The sequence below is a fragment of the Lathyrus oleraceus genome, chromosome 2 (assembly GCF_024323335.1).
Source record: "Lathyrus oleraceus cultivar Zhongwan6 chromosome 2, CAAS_Psat_ZW6_1.0, whole genome shotgun sequence".
Taxonomy (NCBI): Eukaryota; Viridiplantae; Streptophyta; class Magnoliopsida; order Fabales; family Fabaceae; genus Lathyrus; species Lathyrus oleraceus.
The window spans coordinates 29,344,280-29,362,963 of NC_066580.1; the positions used below are offsets into that span (position 1 = coordinate 29,344,280).

Genomic DNA, 18,684 nt, shown 5'->3' on the forward strand with positions numbered 1-18,684 from the left:
TAAAATATTTTTGGTATTTTTGAGAATTAAAATAATACTTGAATTAAAATAAACAAATAAAGGTCAAACTTCAAATCCATTTCAAATCAACTTGAAAAAGTCCAAATGGATCATCCTAAGTTCAACAAGGTCAAACAAAGTTTGACAAAAAATTTCAGCATTTTTGGAAACCAGAAACTATTTTTAAACAATTAAAAATGAATAAAAAATAACATAATTGAACTAAAATCTCAAATAAATTTCAAATCAATTAAAAAATTGATGAGAAATTTTTTCATTGATTCGTCATCATTCAAAGATGTTAAGAAAATATTTTTTTATTTTTTGAATATTGGAAACTATTTAAAATGAATTAAAAATAATCAGAAAAGAGAAAATTCACAAAAAATATCAAATGGCAAAATAAAAAATGTTAAAAATCATTTTTAGAAACTAGAATTAAAAAGGGAAAAAAAGCAATTGGTCCCATAATTTTTGGATTTAAAATGAAAGAGTTATGAATTTTTGAAATAAAAGGAAATAAAAGAAAATAAAATAGAAAATCAGAAATTAGGAAAAGTCTGGCGCGTTGGATCTGTTTCATTAAATGACATGGCACATCCAAAGGCTCTCATGCGCGCGCTCATGGTTGTCCAGAGTCAAAGGCAAAACACAATGTATTAATAAAAGTCATAAGAATGAATGGCATGGATTAGATCTGGAAATGCAATCACACGGTCCAAATTCAATCTGGAAAGGGGACGGTGGTGTACCCCACCGTCTTCTCCGTCGAGCATGTTAGCTTCGGTGACACTTGCAGGTTTTGAAAAGTTGATGAAAACACGCGATCCTCATATCATTGGAAAGCTGGGGTGATGTACATCACCCCTGTGCCATTGGTTTCTCCTCTAGACTCTCCTAGAAGGAGAAATCTGAGAGAGAAAATTATGGTGTTCAATTTGATCTTAATGAATTCTTGAAATTAAATACACCAATCAATTGCCTCTTATGAGAGGACTTCAGAGGAACTAGCAAACACAAGAAATGAGCAATATATTTGGAGTTTCGAATCAAAACAGTTTGAGGGAAAACCTTTGAAGAGCATCTTTCAAACACTAGATCCACTCCAATTCTCTTGTGCAGCTTGTTCTTGAGATGGAAAGGAAGTGAGGCTAAGGAATTAGAGTTCAATAATCAACCAAGGAAGTTGAAAATTGAAACTGAAAAATGATTGTGAAATGCAAAATTCCTTTGAGTAAGGTGTGAGGATTCAGTTCTGCAGCATGTAAGACGCCTTAAGGTTGATTGTGAATGAAGCTGAGCATCTCTATTTATAGCACAATGTGATGCAAGCAAGGTGAAATTCATGTGTGCATGAAGTGAAAGCCTCCATGCATGGGCCTGTACAGGAGCATGGGAGGCCCAAATGCAATGGCAATTGAGTGCTGATATCACATTAAGCTGAATTGGGCGTGTAACATTGATGGAATTGGCTTGTGCACAAATATTTGACATGGTTTCCATAAATGCACATAAATATTTACCTCTTCGAAAATGCCTCTTACCAAAATGAAACATGGCCTTGTCGGTAATGGTTGGAAAGGCCTTGACATGAGGAAATATTGTTATGTTGAACAAAAATCCATTTGGGATTGGGAAATTAATGAAAACTGATCATGAAGTTCAAGGTGCAAAACATGTATATGTGAATTTTACCAAAATGGACCAACTTCAAGCCCTTCTGTTTCAATGATACAAGCTCCAAATGACAAAACCTTACACATAAAAGTTGTAGATGTTTTCAAGACAATCAATTTGGACTTAAATGTTGCATTATTTGGATTTTTGATGAGAACGTTATGGGCACTTGAAGTTGTACTTTTTCACATTTCAATGACTTTGGTCCAAAGTGACTTATAATGTTTTGCATTATCACATGTGTTTATTTTAGGATTATGAAAATTTGTTAAACATAACAAATGAAGTATACATCTTAAACTTTCCAATGCATTTGATCCCACCTCAAAATCATGAAAAATGAGTGAGTTAGGTCCTTGGAAAGTTGACCCAAAATTAGGGTTTCAGTCAAAATGACCTATAATATTTTGAAATGGATGATGACCTTCCAAGCTTCAAATAATTTTTTGATGAACATGAAAGTTATTCATATGGTTCTTAAGAACATGTTTTCTCTTGGGTTCATCTTCATTTGATAAACACATCAAAAGTTAGATCTCAGTGGATTTCAAAATAGTTAGATGAATTGACTGATCAACTTCTCAAGTCCAAACTATAAATCTTGATGAATTGATGATTGAGGACACTCACATAGGCTCATATATGCATGAAATAATGAATTAAAGAGCTTCCCTTGATTGTATTTGATCATGGGTTGAGGTTGCTTCATGAGCAAGGCACAATTGATGCACAATTGAATTAGGGTTTCCTTGGGAGACAAGCCTCAAGCCCTTTGGTTTATCTTGATCAAATTGACAAATTGAGATACTTGGGAGGCATATATGATGATTAAGAGCTTTGTGAACCATTGTCATGCTTGCTTTCAACTTCATCTGGCCATTCTTTGAGCATAAGGGCCTCCTAGGAGCTTTGGATCTTATGATTGCTCAAGCTACAAAACAAAAGATGTTAGTGACATATTTTTGTGCTTTTGGTTAGTAAACAAAATGAGAAAAGCAATAATATACAATTCAATCATGCTTGGTGGTCTAAACCAACTCACACAAGTCCCAACCTAGGGTAAGGGGCTAAGATGCTATGATCCTCGAGGCAAGATGCAAAAATGCAATGATATGATGCCATGAGGGATATTAGGGTCAAAATTAGGGTCTTACAGCCAAGTCCTTTAGCATAGGAATGTTTCCTAAGTTCTAAGTCCATTTGTCCAAGATCAAGCCAACAGTCCACACAAAAGTTTTTTAGGTTTTTTGTTGTTATTATGTACATTAATGGTCAAAGACCACACAAACAAGCAAAGTGTACACAAATAAGATATATCACACAATATGGTCCAAGTGGACAAAGTGAAATTTGAATTAACATAAACAATTAGAATGATATGAACAATGGCAAATGAATAAGGGCAAGAATTAAATGACATTAAAATAAATGGCTTGAAATTAGAAGTTAGTTGTTAATGAGTTAGAAGTTAGTATTGTTTTACTTTTGCTTTTCATTTTAAGACATTCTTTGGAGAACACTCAACCCACTTATCACAAGCATGGATCCTTGAGCCAAGACATCTTCAAAAAGAAGGAAAAAAGGCCAAGTTTCCACACAATACCATGAAAGAGGGGAGACTTACAATCTCACTAACTAAAATGCTATGCCTTTTGTGTCACAAATTTAGCGCTATGTTAAGCAATCGTAATTGGACATGTGTAGAAGTCATAACTATTTGAGGTCGGGCAATAGAATTTTGGTGTTAATGCATGTTAGAGACATAGTATAATGGACTATGCTGATGAAACATACCACACACAAAAAGAATATGCAAAAGAGGTGGCCTATTCTCATCCATACTCATGTTAATTTTTCAATCAACTAGCTTTAGGACTTTGAGATATTATAGGCCAAATGAGATGAATGCATAAAGAAGGGGAATGAGATGAAGAGGGAGGGGAATGAATCAAAACTCAAATTGATCAAAAGAGGACTTTTACCAAATTAATATCATCCATTCATTTTGGGAGATGGATTGTACATTCCATCAATCCCCTAAATCCAATGATATTAACTTGACAAAGTCAAATCAACCTTGACCAAGGCCCAACAACAAGAGTCAAACTCAAACAAGTCAACACAATTAGTCAACAAAATTATTTGGCATTTATTCAAATTAAAAATATTAAAATAAGACATTTAAATTAAATATGGTTTGTCAAATTCCTAAAACCTCATCAAAACACCAAAGAAATGGCCATGAGATTTATCATAGGTCAAACAAGGTCAAAGGACCTTGGAGAAAAAATTTCAGAATTTTTAAAGACTTAAAGTATTTTTAAACAATTAAAAACAAATGCAAAATCAATTAAATCATGAAAAATATTAATAATGATCCAAAAAATAATTTTAATTCAGAATATGAAAGAGGACATTATTTTAATTTTTTTTGGTGAAACTCTCATATTATTGGGATCAATATTAAAATTAATATGAATTGATGAAAATAAAAGGAGTAAAAGAAAATCAAAAAATAACAAAAAAACGTGGACCACTTGATCTCCCTCATTAATTGAGGTGGCAGATCAAGTGGTCCTCAGTGCGCTTTCCACCGTGGACTTAAGTCAATGCGCCACAGGAATGTTAATCAGAACCAACGCGTGAGATTAAAACAATTTGAACCAGATCAATGGCTCTAAACACTTCCAGCGCATCGCCGGCGTCCAAAGGCTGGTCATCTTCTCCGGTGACCCTAGCAGGACCGGTTCACTCATCACCATCAAGAAAATGAAAAAGGAGGACATAATCTGAAAGAAAAATTGGCGTAGAGCACAAATCTGGCCTCAATTTTAACTAACTCCACATATATAGAAAGATATGAGGGGTTGAATTTTGAGGTGTGTCAACTGAGTTGCTTCGATTTGACCTCTAAGCAACTCAATCTTCTTGCCTACATTGGTAGGACTTTAGACAAACAAAGATCCAAGAGAACTGAGTGGAATTGAGAGAGAATCGAAGAGATGAAATTTTCTGGAAAATACCTTCAATGCAGATCTGGATTCAATTGTTCTTGCTTTGGCTCGTGCTTGATCTTGCTCAGTATGCTTGTAGAAGTAGATTAGAATGCACAAAAGGTCTTGGATCCCTGGAGTTTTGAATCTCAAAACAGTGAGATTCCAACTCAATTTCCAAAGGAGATTCTCAGGATTATCCTCTCAAATGGAAGAGTTTGGTGTTTGGGATCAAAGCTGGCGCGAAGGGGTCTTCAATTCTGAGCATAAGGAGCTCTATTTATAGCTGAATCACATGATATTTGCACCTTCCAAATGAGTTTCCAAAATTGGCAATGAGTGATGCATGTATGCATGGGCGTGTACAGGCCCATGAGATCATTCTATTTGATCCATAATTAAGTGTGAATAAGTCTGAAATCAAATTGGTGTGCTAGGCAATTGTACATGGAAGCTTGGAGTTTGATTCTTGCCAAATGATGATGCAATGTTCAAGCCACGCGCAACCCATTCAAATCTTGTCCAAAATGGATGAAATTGGACTTTTTGGAAAGGTTATATCAAGAGGAACAACTTTCATGTTCAACACTTTTCCATTTGAAGCTTGGAACATGATGAACTTTGAGATGGAAGTTTGGAAATTTCAACATATCAAAAAAAATTCTAAGTGTCAAGCCATATATCTCAATATTCCACCTTGCTTAACTTTTTATGTGAGCTTCAAATGAGAAAAGTGTCTTCATAAAACTTGTATCTATTTCAAATACCTTCAAATGGTCACCAATTTCATGTCATTTGGATTTGAAATGATAGAGTTATGCATTTTTGAAGTTTGGAAAAATGACTTGTTCAATGGTATAGGTCAAAAGTGACCTATAATGTAACTTCACATCACATGCTCATAAAAGTTGAATTAGCTCTCACTCCAAACATAAAGGTTGAAGTAGACATATTGAGTTTGATTGTGAAACTTGGAAATCTTTCATATCATAAAAATTGAGCAAGTTATGGTCTTGGGAAGTTGACTTTCAAATTAGGGTTTAGACAAAATGACATATAATATTTCAACATAGAAAATGATTTTCCAAGAAAAACTAGCTCTAGGTATCAACATGAAAGTTTCTTGTAATGTCATTTAGAGTAACCTTTCTCTTGGAATCATTTTCATATGGTGAAAATTGTAGGAGATAGGGTCTAGGGAGACCCAGTTTTGATCAGATGAATTCATCTGGCCAACCACCATCAACCAACTTGCTAACCTTCAATTCTCTTGACTTTATTGGCTCATGGTAGATCATATATGCATAAGATGATGAATTTTGAAGTGTCCCTTGAGAAATTTGATCAAATGGCAAGATAGCTTGTTGGAGAAGTTACTCAAGACACCTAGTCAAACTAGGGTTTCCAAGACAAATCACCCTCAAACTCTTGAAGAATGCTTGATCAATATAACATTTAGAAATCAATGGAACTCATATATGATTCTCATAAACATTCTTGGATCAATTCATGGTTGTGCTTCTTTGTCATGAGGGTCTCAAACCCTAGATATGAACTTGATAGATCAATGGTGATCATGCCCTAACTAGAAAAGAGTTAGGCAAATGCAAAGACATATTTTTGTATTTTGGTTAGTAAAATGATAATATACAAGCATGATACAATCACATAGTGCTTGGTGATCTCTCTCAAAATAAACCCAATGAAAGAGGGGTAAGGAGGATGCCAAGGTATGATCCCAATGCTAATGCTTATGATGAAATTGCATGAGGGATCTTATGGTCAAAATTGGGGTCTTACAGTAAGCATGTCATAATTAAAAACGCATATGTTCCCCTAAATAGCATAACCGAGGCAAGAACTACTTTCCTTCTATTAGTACTCCCCCTCAAGGGGAAAAAGGCATAATTAGGCATAGGCAAAAGAGAGAAAAATACCAAAAAAAACACAAAATAACCACACCAATACTCCCCCTTTTTAGGCAAAAAAATTGACAAACAACCACATAAAAACTAAAAATAGAGGCATCAAAGCATACGAAATATTATGTTACAGATCTAAAGCACTAAAAACGCTTAAATATGCAGGGCATATCCCACAAAACAAATGCATAAGCAATAATCAAATCATATCAGATGTTGGAACTAGCATCTATTTCAGTAGCATCAACATTCTCATTCTCCTCATTTTTTCTTCCACATCACCAGCCACATTACCATCAGTACCCTCCTATCACACCCCAAATTTTAGGAACAAAAGGTATTTGGCTGTATCAGATGGTGTTTACCATTACTATAGAATCAAAGTTGAAGATCAATCCAGTTGCTCTCGTCAGAAGCAAAGTTTTGGGAAAATCTTAGTTATTAGGGATAATAATGGTTATTGGATTCAATGTAAATCTTTCCCTATTTCCATTTTCAAAATGTAACACTCCATGGATTTTTTTCCATTTGCAAGCTACCATTCTTGAATAAAAACAGACTTTGCCTATCAATTTTGTCATTTGTACTTCTCTTACCTTTCCTTGTTATGGAAAACATAATTTGTTTGTTAATAATGATTTTGAAAATGAAAAGGTTTTGAAAATAAAATGTTTTGAAAACACTTTGAAAAAAATAATTTTTCTTTGACATATGGAAACATAGAAAGGAGAATCTTTTGTCTCCTCAAGAAGTCTCAAGGTTGCAGAAGAACTTTTACATTGTCATTACAGAAATCCTCATTGAAGTCTAAACTGACTAGCACTCTTGGATGAATCCTTTGATTGTGTGCAACTCCTAAGTTTGAGGATATCCCTAGTGTCCATCTTGTGATACTTATTTAAGTTACTGGTGTTGAGGATGTATTCACCATTGAGTCTCCACAAAACTTTTTGTCTCTCCATAGTCGACATTTCCATATCATGATCATTCACATCATGCTCAACCATGCGGATTTGAAATTTAATCTAAATCTTTATTTTTAGTTGTCGTTATTCTAACTCCAAAAGTCCATCTATCACTGACACTCTAGTTGAAAATCCAATTGTTGTTGGTACCTATAAGTTTGGACATGACCAATATTTTTTCCCCAGTAAGTTATTGGCGTCCCTTGTGAAAGATCAATTGGTTTACCCCAATATCTCCATTGAAGTCCAGTTGTTACTGCATTCTATTTTGAAAGTCGAATTGTTGTTGGCATCATTGTTAAAGTCCAGTTGTTGTTGACATTAAATTTGTTAGAAGCTGGTTGTGATACCTTTGCTCGCGGTCTAAGTCCAATTTGATTTGGCACATACAAAAGAGTTTAATTACCCTGTATTCTTCTTGATGGTTCCATTAGGTCATGTTTGAACTCTTCATTGTAAGGAATTTCCAGAGGATTGGGTTGATCAATCACTTTAAATACTTCTAGTTTGCTATTTTTAGTGTTATTCGGTCATGCCTGAACCTGGTGATCAATCACTTTGAATATTCCCAGTTTGTTTATTTCTTGTTATTCTCATTGTTACCCGATCATGCCTAAACCTGTTGATCAATCACTTTGAATATTCCGAGTTTTTTTGTTTCGTGTTATTCTCAGTGTCACTAGGTCATGCCTGAACCTGGTGATCAATCACTTTGAATATTCCTAGTTTGTTTATTTCTTGTTATTCTCAGTGTCACCGGGTCATGCCTGAACATAGTGATCAATCACTTTGAATATTTCCAGTTTGTTTATTTCTTGTTATTCTCAGTGTCATTCGGTCATGCCTGGACCTGGTGATCAATCACTTTGAATATTTCCAGTTTGTTATTTTCCCCAGTATATGTTATCCCCATTGAGTTGTTGCTCATGGTCATTGACATTATACTTTATCTCCATCATTTCCTACATATCATATTTATCATTCATCATAAATCATCATGCTAGAATTCATTGCATTTGCATCATATCCCCAACAGATCAAAAAATATATACCAAAAAGAGAGTTAGTTTGTCCATAGCATAACATGCCATTGTATCTAGGGGCAAAATTTTCGGTTATTTCTATATTTAAATACCTTTCACCCTAATTTCATGAGTATTATCATCACTCATGCCATCTGGTAAAGTTATTTAAAAATAGGGACAGCTGTCATATCTCAAATTTTACCTCTAGATTTCATAATCATTTGCATCCTAGACATCATTCATGCATATCTAACCTCAAGGTCAAGATATACTTGGTTTTGTTTCATTTGTGAATTAGGGTTTCCCTCAAAGAGCTCAAAGGATTGATCAGTAAAAGTTTTGAATTGATCATCAATAAATCAAGTTCTCATACAATCAAGATCTTACTCTTCATCAACAAATAAGTATATTGTGGCTTAATCACAAATGCATCAAGCTTCACTTTCATCTGGCTCACCAATTAGGGTTTCTTAGCAACATTCAATTTCGTCTGAGAATTTTTGATCAAGACATGATATCAAGCCTTGAGACATTACTCAACATACTCAAGTACATACTTAGATCCCATCCATGATGTCCAATTGGCTCAAGAGTTTGAATTCATTGAAGATCAAGAAATTCAAATTCATTTGATACACAACCAACGCATTGCAAAGTCAAACCTTTGACTTTTGAGATTTATGATAAAATATGAACTTATCAAGTTAAATTTCATGAAGATATGTTTAATTGAAGAATTTGATCAAGAAAAATCAAGAGAACTGAGGTTACTTGCAAAAAAGGCAATCTTGAAGACATTGAAAATTTCACTAAGTATCCAAATGTCATGTCAAAAATGGAAAACTTCCCAAAGCCATAACTTTCAACCCAAGCATCCCTTTTCTTTGCTCCTAAGAATAAATGAAATCTCTTGTTCCATACTTCAACTTTATCCTAGAGGGCTGATTTCCTAAAAGTGCAAGGATTTTGAGTTATGAGGCCATGAAGTTGGTATCTCAAGTTGAAACACTTAGAAAATTTTCAAGTCAGCTTTGATCCCTAAAAAGTAATAAACTTTGGAGATAGTTTTCATTATGATCCACTTTGATTCAGAAAAAACTCAAAACATGAAAGTTGTAGAGCATGTTTGGGGATTTCCAGAAAGTACAAGTACATTTTTTCCCATGCATGAGCTATGAGTTTCAGAAATGGGAAGTTAGGGTTCCAAACATGAATTTCAAGTCATGTTCATGATGAATTCTTGGAGGAAAACCATTTCAAATGTGAAAATCCCTTGATTACATGTCCTTTTGTGTACAAATCTCTCCATAATCAGATAAATACATAAGTCCTAAGTGCAGTACACAAAGAATTGAGCCTTTAATGCCATTTTTGGAACATTTTGCATAAAGTTTGATATCCATTTGCATAAAGTAAGCTTTTGCCAACCACTCTTGCATTGAGCCTCTAAATTGTTTCCTCTGATCACACTTAACCTCTAAATCCAGAAGTAACTTCCTAGACTTTAGAAAAGCATGGTCAAGCTCCTTGATTCACTCCACCTTTTCATCATAAAACCAACTTGCATTTTTATGCAAAATGAAACCAAACATCCAAACTAGCATTCAAACTGAACTAAGATCAATTTATACAAGTTACTTGAACCCTTTAGAGCCTCAATAAATAGAGGGCCAAGCCTCAGAACTCAATACACAAAAATTTACACTCAAAACACCATTGTTGCAACTTCCAAACCTCAAACTTCCAAATTCCATTTTTGTTGAAATTTCTTCAAACTAACCACCCAAACACCTTCTAAACATCAAATAAAAGTTGTTCAAACCATTAAAATACAATTGTAACACCTCCATCATCATTTTCCAACTCTCACGTTGCACACTTGCAAGTTGATTTGGTTATAAGAATCCAGGGGTTCTCAAGCCAAAGTAAGCATTGAAATAGCTTCCTGGAGGTTCAAAGGTGATAAAGGAATCATTATCTCTCTTTTGTAAGCACGAACGAGAGGCATTGGACTTTCTCCAATAGGTAAGTGCACTTACACTTGAAAACTCTTGTGCATGCATCATTCTCGAATACTTATTGAAGTAAAAATGTAGTATATAGTGTGTTTGTTGTATGTTTGCTATTGTATGCATTATACCATGCTCATACATTAAGATTTTATTGTTAGAAAGTTAAAAGTGCAGTTCTGGTTTTTCCCTTTACATGCTTTATACATTGAGTTCCAGGATGACATAATGATACCATTAGATTCCTTGCAAAAAAATAGAGCAATTTAGGTTCTTACGGTTTTTAATTTCATGAAAAATTGAGAGAGTTATGGTTGTTGGAAGTTTGAGAGGAAAAAAATGAAAAGAAACAAAAACAAGGTCGTGAAGTTGAAGAAGATGGTGAGCTGGCGCCATTTTTAAATTTCTGATTTTGTTTTATTATATAATTAATTTTTTGTGTTTTAGTTAGTTGATGTATCATCGCCCCAACGGTTATAGTGTGCGTGATAAGGCTTTGTGTGTGCAAGAGGTCTGGGGTTCAAATCCCACTCGCCTTAGACCCATTTTATTCATTGTTTTTTTTGCCTATTTATTTTTGTTATTTTTCATAACTTTAAAGGCTCATAACTTGATGATACCTAAGTCTTTTTGAACCAATCTTTTTTCTATAAGTTCATAATTCTATCTATTTAATAATTGTGAAAATAAATTCCAGAATTTATTTATTTTTCACATACTTATGCTTGTCTAAAGTTGGTACCTTTTTAGGATTGTTTTAGGGTTTCAGATGACCTTCTTTGGTTGATACTTTAATTTTTCTTGATCACCATGACTTGTATGAATATTTTGCATCATATATTAACTTTATTTGGTGTTGTTAATATGTGCCTCTTGGTTTTGACCTAATTTTGACTTACTTTAATGTATGTTTACATGTTTTTGTGCTTTGAACTTTGTTACTATGCCATGAACTTTTGTGTGTTTATTTTGCCATTGATCCATGATTCACATGTCATTCTTTCATGTCTTATTGAACCTTTGTGTGCATGTGCACCCTTGTGTTTGTCTTTGTTTACGTGTTTGCAAATGCTTTAAACTTGTGATAACATATCTTTGTATGACTTGTATGCTTACATGTTCAAACCTTTGATTATGATCATATTGAACCTTAACATGCATATCTTGAATACCTTAACTTGTTTTCATGATTAAGTTGATGTTATGTCTAAACTATATCTTACTTCATGCATATACATGTTTATTCTTACTTATTATGACATCCATATACATGTTCATCCATTGTTATGTCATTCACCTTTGTTTCTTCGTGATGATATATCCATGTCATTCATATTCATGTTAACTTTATACATCTTTGATTGATGTTGTTGTATCTTTGTTCATGTTCACATGTTGTACATATGTGTTTACATACCATGCTTGATATTGTTATGATCATGCTTTCATATCTTCGTTGATGTCATGTATGAAAATCTCCTTCATTTGTTTACCTTTGTGGATGTCATGCTTGAACATCTTCTTTATCATGTTCTTATCTTTGTTGATGTCATGCTTGAACATCTTCTTCATTTTCTTATATTTGTGGATGTCATGCTTGAACATCTTTCTTTACCATTTGATGTCATGATTGAACATCTTTCTTTATTTTCTTATCTTTGTGGATGTCATGCTTGAACATCTTTCTTTACCATTTGTTTACCTTTGATGTCATGCTTGAACATCTTTTTTAATCATTTGCTTATCTTTATGGATGTCATGCTTGAACATCTTGCTTATCTTTTGTTTATCTTTTTGCCCAAATCCAAGGGAAGGAACTCTTTATTGACTTAATCTCATAGGTAGTTTAGCAATCCCTAGTTCCCCTTGACCTTGTTAGAGTCATTTTCACTTTCAAATTAGATTTAAGTAAGAGTTTCTAACTCTCGTAAGTATGTTTGTTATGAACACTTACTCCCCCCTTTGGAACCTTGATCACTATCAAGTGTTCTTTCACCCTTAGTTAGGTGAACTATGGTTGCTCTTATTCCATCCTTATAAGGATACGTAGGCACGTGAATGCGAAGTTTTGGGGAGCAAACTTAATAAAACCTTTAGGTCATTCCCAATAAAACATTTCCAAACAATAGCAAACAAAAAATAACATAACACAAATACTTTCAAAAGGTTCCTATAGCATACTATAAATACTTAGGATGCTAATACCTTCCCTTAGTATAACCAACCCCCAAACCTTAGATCTCTTCGCATTGTTTTTACATTGCATAATTAGGGTTTTATTCGATCTTTTCCCTTTCCCTTGGATAAATTAAATTTCGGTGGTGAACATTCAATGTTTTGTGATTCAAGTTAATACAATAGCTTGATATCCGATTTTCACCGTGACACCTCTTCAGTTAAAGCGTTTGTCAGTCTTTCCAGTCTGATTTTCTTTTCAGTGCAAGTTTTGACGGTTTCATCCAAAGCCTTATAGGTATCTTTCAGTTTAATAATTATTCCATCCTTTGAGGTTGAGATGGAAATTCCCTCACCAGATGTCACGACAATGTTTGGGACACATGTCTCTGCAAACAACCTATAATGCAAGGATAAAGGAGATTCCCTATTACTTGTTGCATCAGAACTGATCAAGATCCCAGGGGGATGACTCGGAATTATTCCATAAATTAGAGAGGTAAAAACACTAGGCATTTTCACAACAAAAGTACTAGTATGCTTCAGGGTTTTCTCAAAAACATAAGACCCAAAATCAAACATGGTTTTGGTTCCAACAATGTAAGTGAATTTACCCAAACCAGTAGCTATGGTTGAGGTATGATTTGTAGGAATCCAATTGGAAGCTCCTATCCTATGAAGCATAACATACTTCACACTCAACTTGCTAGTTGACGGCTTGCCTTTTCTTGGCCATTGTGACACCTGTTTGGCAGTGATTTCTTTGTAAACATTGTTATCAATTACTTCTACTTCAGTCTGCTCATCCTCACACCTTCCCATAAACTTATTATTCACCTTAGGAGAAAACTTCATACCTCTACCTCTCACATACAACTTTATGTACTCCTTACTCTTCTTATTGTCACAATCCGTAGGAATGTTTATAATGAACTCCTTTACTAGTGTTTCATAATACTTACCAAACCCAACAACACTCTTCATTAACCATACATTCTCAATAATACTTACTACCTCCTTACATTCAAGGTCATCCTTCCCAAGTTCTATTTCCAAAGCCAACCTCCTTTGGTACTCAAACTTACATTTTCCAACATTCTCAACAGAGTGAAAAAAGATGTTGTCAATGGGAACTTCAGGCACATTAGTAGGGACCTTTTTCCCAACAACTTTATTTAGTGGCATGATGTCTTGAATATTCTGTTTGACATCATGCTCAGAGTCACTTGAAGGTGTTTCCTTCCTTTTCTTAGTAGGAGCCATAACCTTGCTCCAACCTTTAGCATGTCCAACAAAATCACTTTTCTTGGGAGCCTTAGATGGATTGCTTGCAGATGAAATATCCTTTCCTATTTTGTTCCTTAATCTTTTAGCAATACTCTGAGCCAATATCTTTCCAATAGGCCCATCATCAGAATAAAGATCATCAACATTTATAATATTAATAGACTTATCCTTCTTCACACCAGTAATTTATTTTTCTACAGACATATTTTTCTCCTCCTCAACAAATATACTTTTATCATCATAGTCATCTTTCTAACTATCAATTGGAGTTTCGTGCACCACTAAATTGAGGGAAGAGAAAATATTGTTTTCATGCCTCCACGTCAGTAATTGCTATAACTCTTGAAACATGCAAATTCTCAATTTGCCCATTAACTTCTCAAACTAATTTGCATAAAAAGCTATAGTAAATATATTTGACAGTTTCTTCTCAGTGGCCACATGCTCAAGAGTAGCAATCTTGTCCTCAACATGATCCCTAATAAAATTATAACGAATATCAATATGCTTTGTCCTGCTATGTTGAATAAGATTCTTTGATATATTGATTGCGCTCAGATTGTCACAATATAATGTCATGACATCCTACTTGACATTATATTTATTTAGCATTTGTTTCATGCAAATAAATTGAGAGGAACCACTTCCTGTTGCAATATACTCAGCCTCATCAGTAGACAGGGACACAAAGTTTTGCTTCTTGCTGAACCAAGATATAAGTTTATTTCCCCAAAAGAAGCATCCTCCAGAAGTACTTCTCTAATTCAATATGTTGATAAATGATCATTTGATCAAATCTTTGGCACTTTGAGTTAGTGATAGATCATCCATAGGTTATGCCATATGTTTGGGTCCCTTGACTTGTTTGATAGTGGATCCTAAGTCAAACACTTGAGCTTTCTTTCCTTTTTGCCTTGTGTTTTCTTCTTTTTTCTTTGAGTTTTGAACAACTGTGCTTCATGCCTTGCGAGTTTGATTTTGTATCAATACTCTAACATGATTGTCACATACATTGCTTGCCTCACAATGACTAACTTGTCACATCTAACACCTAACTTTACACTTATGCTCTTTACATTTATTTCATTTACATTCATGTCATTGGCATTCTTGCCTTTTAATATTTATGTTTTTCTTTCTTTCTCATTTCAAAAGAATAAAAACATGATAAAAGGGCTAAAACCCTAAAAAGTTTTAATCTGATCTTATGAACTTTGTGTTACTATCCCTTGCTTGAGGAGTGTTTTGAACTTCAGACCTTAAGACTTGGTGCTTTTCCCCTTACTTGGAGTTTATCTGACACTGTGATTAATCTAAGACCCTGTGATCCCTCTGGACCCTTTGATCTTCAATTCAAGACTTGAATGTTTATTTATGGCTTTGTGGCTTTATTGTTCATCTGGATCATTTGATGTTCATTTGCTTATATTCTTTTTCATCTTGTGGCTCAATCCAAAGGGAAAGAAATGTTTGTGTTGACCAATGTCAGGTGAATATTCCATCTTGTGGTTAGTACACTTGCACACACAAAGGCTTTCTCTTGGGCTACCTTACAATGGGACCTTTTATTTCATGTCATTTACTTTATGTTTTAGGATAGTCTCTTCCTCTCCTTCCCACTTCTTCAATTTTCAAAATTTCTCCCTACTTCAAAAACTTCTTGTTTTCAAACTTCACATTTTTTCTTAATAAACCTTGACTTTGTCAAGTGATCCAGAAAATATTTTTCTCAATAAATGCTAAAACATCTAAGCATACTTAAACTTTTTTTTTCAAACTTCTAAAAAAGACAAAACTCATCAAACTTCTTTTTGTGCCTTTGTGCACTTTCTTTTAAGAGTCTTTTTCTGAAAAGATTGGACATTAGTCTATTCTTTAAGTGATGCAAACCACCATACTTCTAAACTATATTGAGAAATGACTGATATTTTTCACTTGAATGTTGAGATGTGCTTGTGATGAAGTCTAAGTAAAAGTTCTTCATATCAAGATGATGCAAATGTTCAATTCATCATACTTGTGAGTAGTAAGTTGATTTTTTCCACTCGAATACGAAAAAATGTATTTTCACATTAAAATCAATCAATAAACAAATCGGCTTATTTCATAAACACAAATTTGCAAGTGGTTCCTATGGAGTACCATATTTCTCTTGAATAACCAACCCCCATATCCATATTTTCTCTTTTGTTTTACCTTTTTGTGGGTTTTGTTCAGCCTTTTTCCCATTTCTTTGTAAACAATAAAGTTTGGTGGAGACTCTTGCTTTTCTGAGTTAAGTTAATCAATAGCTTAATCTCAAAAAAATCTCGCCGCGACACATTAAGCCCCAAAAGCTCGCGCTAAGCATCACACCCTTGTTTCACCATGAAGCAATCTAACAAATGATCAGAAGAAATATACATGATTACGGTCAACTACGTCTAATCCCAACAAGAGATAAGTTAGCTGCTCATGGTAGTTTTATACAAGTCAAAAGAAAAGAGATGAATCAGCAACAATCTTAATCTCTCGATGATTTTTGCGTTTCCACCGTCAATTCATGGAAATCTCACTTTTTCTCTTCAAGATATATTTCTCTCTCCTAAACTGGTGTAAAATATGTCACAGAAGTCTCATCATGCCTATTTTTGAAGAGTTGAATGACTTATATACTAGACAAGAAGTCATAGTTGTTCTAAGCCCCAAAAACTCACGTTAATCGCCACACCCTTGTTTCACCATGAAGCAATCTGACACATTAGCATGATAAATTGCCTTGCCTCGCTTAGCCCTAAAAAGTCAGACTAAGCGAGCTCTCGCTACAACCGTGCTTAGCACCATGAGCTTTTGGGGACTCGGAATATTTTTCATCCTTTCTCTCGCTTTAAGCATGCTACAAGCCAAACTTTCGGGATTTGCAACACTTCTCCTGCTTGAAGCGTGCTAGAAGCAAAAATTCATGGATTTTGCTTCTTTTTCGCTTTAAGCATGCTTCGAGAGACATCAACTGGACTTTTCATTGTCTCGCTTGCTACAAGCTCGGTTAGCACCATGCTGAATCTTGTGTTCTTTTCCTTGCCTTTCATGATTTGCCTTCCACTATCTTGCATGGAAAAATGCCTACACAATGAGTTAGAATTAGATGATAATTGCACCATTTGATTGTTATCATAACATAACCAACATTTACACCAAAAATGGGAGTTTTCATAGTCTTTAACTTGTGAAACAAGTTAATAATGGCAATGGTTTCCACATGGACTGATGTGATATCACTTCCGTTCAACAGTTAATAGGGTTTTAAGTGAAGGTTTTAGTGAATAATCGACTGCGTATGTTAAAGGAATTGAAAAACTATAGATATTTGGAAAAATAACAGATAGATAAGCTTGTTGGGATTAAATTTCATTAACATATATCACATGTATTCTTTTGATCGATTGTATCAATTTTAGTTATTAATCGTATTTATCATCAATCGTTCACCGACATTGTTTATGTTTAAACAATGGCATGGGTTCTAACGTATCATTTAATAGACCATCTCTCAGTCTATTAATCAATACGATAATATTAAGAATCGATACACTGAGTGAATATCAAAAGTCAAATCTATGTCTAGAATTTATCTTTTGATAGATGATGAGCTTAATTCGGGATTTAAATAGTATTTCTCAACAATGATTCAAATCCAAAGAAATAACATGTAAATGAAGATAACATCAATATTGATTCATAACTACACTCATACGGCAATGATCAAAAGAAATATATATGATTACGATCAACTACGTCTAATCCCAACAAGAGATAAGTTAGCTACTCATGGTAGCTTGATACAAGTCATAAGAAAAGAGATGAATCAACAAAAATCTTGATCTCTCGATGATTTATGCGTTTCCATTGTGGATTATTAGAAATCTCACTTTTTCTCCTAAAGATTTGTTTCTCTTTCCAAAACTAGTGCAAAATATGTCACAGATGTCTCATAATGCCTATTTTTGAAGTGTTAAATGAATTATATACTAGACAATAAATCATGGTTGCACTAAGCCCTATAAACTCGCACTAAGTGTCACACCCTTGCTTCACCATGAAACAATCTAACAGATTAGTCTGGTAATTTTCCTTGCCTCGCTTAGCCCCATAAGATCAGGCGAAGAGAGCTTCCTCTATAATCGCGCCTAGCGTCATAAAATTTTTGGGAGTTAGATTTTTTTTATCCTTTCTCTCACTTCAAGCATGCTACATGCGAAACATACTTGATTTGCACAACTTCTCTCGCTTGAAGCGTGCTAGAAGCGAAACTTTCTAGATTTTTCTTCTTTGCTCGCTTCAAGCATGCTTTAAGCGCCACCAACTGGATTTTTCATTGTCTGGCTCGTCACAAGCTCGCTTAATGCCATACTGAATTTGTCTTTCTTGCCTTGCCTCCCATGTTTTGCCTTTCACTCTCTTTCATGGACAAATGCCCACATAATGAGTTGGAATTAGTTGAGAATTGCATCATTCAACTGTTATTATAACATAACCAACATTTACACCAAAAATGAGGATTTTCATACTTTTAACTTGTGAAACAAGTTAATAATGGCTTTGGTTTCCACAAGGACCGGTGCATATCACTGCCATTCAACAATTAATATGGT

General features: G+C 34.2%; 1 protein-coding gene across 1 annotated transcript; it reads right to left on the reverse strand.

The window, feature by feature from the left end:
• Positions 1–12,967: 12,967 nt before the first annotated feature.
• Positions 12,968–14,029, reverse strand: LOC127121740 (uncharacterized). The gene has a single exon (XM_051052185.1). The coding sequence runs from the start codon at positions 14,027–14,029 to the stop codon at positions 12,968–12,970; it is 1,062 nt and encodes a 353-aa protein (XP_050908142.1).
• Positions 14,030–18,684: the final 4,655 nt, after the last annotated feature.

What these genes read in the sequence shown, in the direction of transcription:
- LOC127121740 (XM_051052185.1), bottom strand. Translation starts at nt 14,029, where the DNA reads ATGGCTCCTACTAAGAAAAGGAAGGAAACACCTTCAAGTGACTCTGAG.